General features: G+C 41.7%; 1 protein-coding gene across 1 annotated transcript in view; it reads left to right on the top strand.

Moving 5' to 3' along the window:
• The window catches only part of bloc1s6 (biogenesis of lysosomal organelles complex-1, subunit 6, pallidin), a 6,799-nt gene extending 3,682 nt beyond the window's left edge, over positions 1 to 3,117 (top strand). Inside the window, exons 4-6 of the mRNA XM_081373000.1 lie at positions 802 to 889; positions 955 to 1,041; positions 2,361 to 3,117. Of these exons, the coding sequence (XP_081229126.1) occupies positions 802 to 889; positions 955 to 1,041; positions 2,361 to 2,489 (304 nt within the window). The 3' untranslated portion in view covers positions 2,490 to 3,117. The remainder of the gene's footprint in view (positions 1 to 801; positions 890 to 954; positions 1,042 to 2,360) is intronic.
• The last annotated feature ends 510 nt before the right edge of the window (positions 3,118 to 3,627 follow it).

Here is a 3,627-nt window from a genome sequence, read left to right as displayed (position 1 = left end):
TGTCGATCTGCTGCATATAACACGCGTGTGCTAACACTGTCGATCTGCTGCATATAACACACGTGTACTAACACTGTCGATCTGCTGCATATAACACGCGTGTGCTAACACTGTCCACGCGTGTGCTAACACTGTCGATCTGCTGCATATAACACACGTGTGCTAACACTGTCGATCTGCTGCATATAACACGCGTGTGCTAACACTGTCGATCTGCTGCATATAACACGCGTGTGCTAACACTGTCGATCTGCTGCATATAACACACGTGTGCTAACACTGTCGATCTGCTGCATATAACACGCGTGTGCTAACACTGTCGATCTGCTGCATATAACACGCGTGTGCTAACACTGTCGATCTGCTGCATATAACACACGTGTGCTAACACTGTCGATCTGCTGCATATAACACGCGTGTGCTAACACTGTCGATCTGCTGCATATAACACGCGTGTGCTAACACTGTCGATCTGCTGCATATAACACACGTGTGCTAACACTGTCGATCTGCTGCATATAACACGCGTGTGCTAACACTGTCGATCTGCTGCATATAACATGCGTGTGCTAACACTGTCGATCTGCTGCATATAACACGCGTGTGCTAACACTGTCGATCTGCTGCATATAACACACGTGTACTAACACTGTCGATCTGCTGCATATAACACGCGTGTGCTAACACTGTCCACACGTGTGCTAACACTGTCGATCTGCTGCATATAACACACGTGTGCTAACACTGTCCACACGTGTGCTAACACTGTCCAAATCATCCTTTATTTGTTCTTACTTCCAGACAAAATCAAGTTATTTTGCTGGATACGCTGGAGCAAGAAGTCACGAAATTCCGCGACTGCAATGCCATGATTGATCTGAACGCACTGGTGAGTTTTAATCGTGTGGTTTCTCTCGTAGAAACGTCGTCAGACTGACAGCTGATGTGTTTCAGTTCACAGAGGCCAAAGTTTATCACAGCAAACTGGTGAACATTCGCAAAGAAATGATCGTTCTGCACGACAAGACGACCAGACTAAAGGTTTGAGCGGGGAGTCTTCTGGAGATTCGTGCTTTACTGCTCTTCATGTTTATATGAAGCTTGTTTCTGCAGGGGAATAATAATAAAAAATTCTCACTATTATGAATTTTTCCTAAGAATTGTGAAATATAAAATCACAATTGTGTGGAAAAAAATCTGAATTGTGAGAAAAAGTCTGAATTGTGAGATATAAACTTACGTTTACAAGAAGAAAGTCAGAATTGCGAGAAAAATGTCAGAATTGCAAGATATAAACTTGCGTTTACAAGAAAAAAGTCTGAAATTGCGAGATACAAACTTGCGTTTACGAGAAAAAAATCATAATTGCGAGAACAAAGTCTGAATTGTGAGATATATAAACTTGCGTTTACGAGAAAAAAAATCATAATTGCGAGAAAAAAGTCTGAATTGTGAGATATAAACTTGCGTTTACGAGAAAAAAGTCAGAATTGCAAGAAAAATGTCAGAATTGCAAGATACAAACTTGCGTTTACGAGAAAAAAATCATAATTGCGAGAAAAAAGTCTGAATTGAGAGATATAAACTTGCATTTACGAGAAAAAAAATCATAATTGCGAGAAAAAAGTCTGAATTGTGAGATATAAACTTGCGTTTATGAGAAAAAAGTCAGAATATCAAGAAAAATGTCAGAATTTCAAGATACAAACTTGCGTTTAAAAGAAAAAAATCATAATTGCGAGAAAAAAGTCTGAATTGAGAGATATAAACTTGCGTTTACGAGAAAAAAATCATAATTGTGAGAAAAAAGTCAGAATATCAAGAAATATGTCAGAATTGCAAGATACAAACTTGCGTTTAAAAGAAAAAAGTCATAATTGCGAGAAAAAAGTCTGAATTGAGAGATATAAACTTGCGTTTACGAGAAAAAAATCATAATTGTGAGAAAAAAGTCAGAATTGCGAGAAAAATGTCAGAATTGCAAGATACAAACTTGCGTTTACGAGAAAAAAATCATAATTGCGAGAAAAAAGTCTGAATTGAGAGATATAAACTTGCGTTTACGAGAAAAAAATCATAATTGTGAGAAAAAAGTCAGAATTGCGAGAAAAATGTCAGAATTGCAAGATACAAACTTGCGTTTACGAGAAAAAAATCATAATTGCGAGAAAAAAGTCTGAAATTGAGAGATATAAACTACGATTGAAAGAAAAGTCAGGATTCCGAGAGTAAATTATTTTTTTTTTTTCATTTTTATTCCGTGGCAGAAACAAGCTTCCATACTTTACCCTGGGTTAGTATGCTTTGCCGTATGAGACGGAAAGACAGATTAAGAGTGAAGAGTGTATGAATGTGTGCAGAAGCGAGCGCTGAAGCTGCAGCAACACAAGCAGAAGGAAGATCTGGAGCGCGAGCAGCAGCGAGAGAGAGAGCTGGAGCGAGAGAGACGCCTGGTCGCCAAACCCGCCAAACGCTCCGGCGACGCCTGAACCAGCACCTCACACACACTGAGCTCAGCCCACTGCACACAGACTCCGCCCCTGTCACTGCCCCACCCACTGCACACAAACTCGGCCCTGTCACAGCTTCACCTACTGCTCTCAGACTCCGCCCCTGTCACAGCCCGCCCACTGCTCTCAGACTCCGCCCCTGTCACAGCCCGCCCACTGCACACAGACTCCGCCCCTGTCACAGCCCGCCCACTGCACACAGACTCCGCCCCTGTCACAGCCCGCCCACTGCACACAGACTCCGCCCCTGTCACAGCCCGCCCACTGCACACAGACTCCGCCCCTGTCACAGCCCGCCCACTGCTCTCAGACTCCGCCCCGTCACAGCCCGCCCACTGCACACAGACTCTGCCCCTGTCACGCCCCACCCACTGCACACAGACTCCGCCCCTGTCACGCCCCACCCACTGCACACAGACTCCGCCCCGTCACAGCCCCGCCCACTACATACAGACTCCGCCCCTGTCCTCATAAAACTGATCTGAGAAACCTCTTAAACGAGTTGGATTCTCTGGGACTAAATGTGATAAAGATGCTCTGGTGACTCTTTATCCTCATCATCATGTGCATTTCTATCCAGATAAATAATAAAACTGTAATGAAAGTGGTTCTCGTTTATCAACATCATTTATTACCTTATATGATGCTCTTTTAATGTAAACAAATATGATAAAACTGTAACAATTTACAATAAAGTTTTAGGTAACACTTTACAAGAAGGTTCATTATTGAATATAAGGTTAACATTAGTTAACTACATTAATTAACATGAACTAATAATGAACTACACTTAGCATTTATTAAAGGGCTGGTTAATTATGATTTGACTTCTCTAACTTTAGTTAGTGTGTAATGTTGCAGTTTGAGCATAAACAACATCTGCAAAGTTACAACGCTCAAAGTTCAAAGCAAAGGGAGATATTTGCTTTACAGAAATCACTTTTTAAGGACTACAACAAACGGCTGGTAGAGACTACACCACATTCCTCCTGGGTTAGTGACATCACCAACCCTAAAATTTACATAAACTCCGCCCCCGCAACACGATTTATAGATTATCAAGACAGAACATGCTAATCAATGACTAGAAGATAACTACACAAGCTACATAAATTCA

The sequence above is a fragment of the Scardinius erythrophthalmus genome (assembly GCF_964197995.2).
Source record: "Scardinius erythrophthalmus genome assembly, chromosome: 8".
In the NCBI taxonomy this organism is placed as follows: Eukaryota; Metazoa; Chordata; class Actinopteri; order Cypriniformes; family Leuciscidae; genus Scardinius; species Scardinius erythrophthalmus.
Note: the sequence above shows the minus strand (reverse complement) of the source record. Positions and strands in the feature narration are given on the sequence as shown.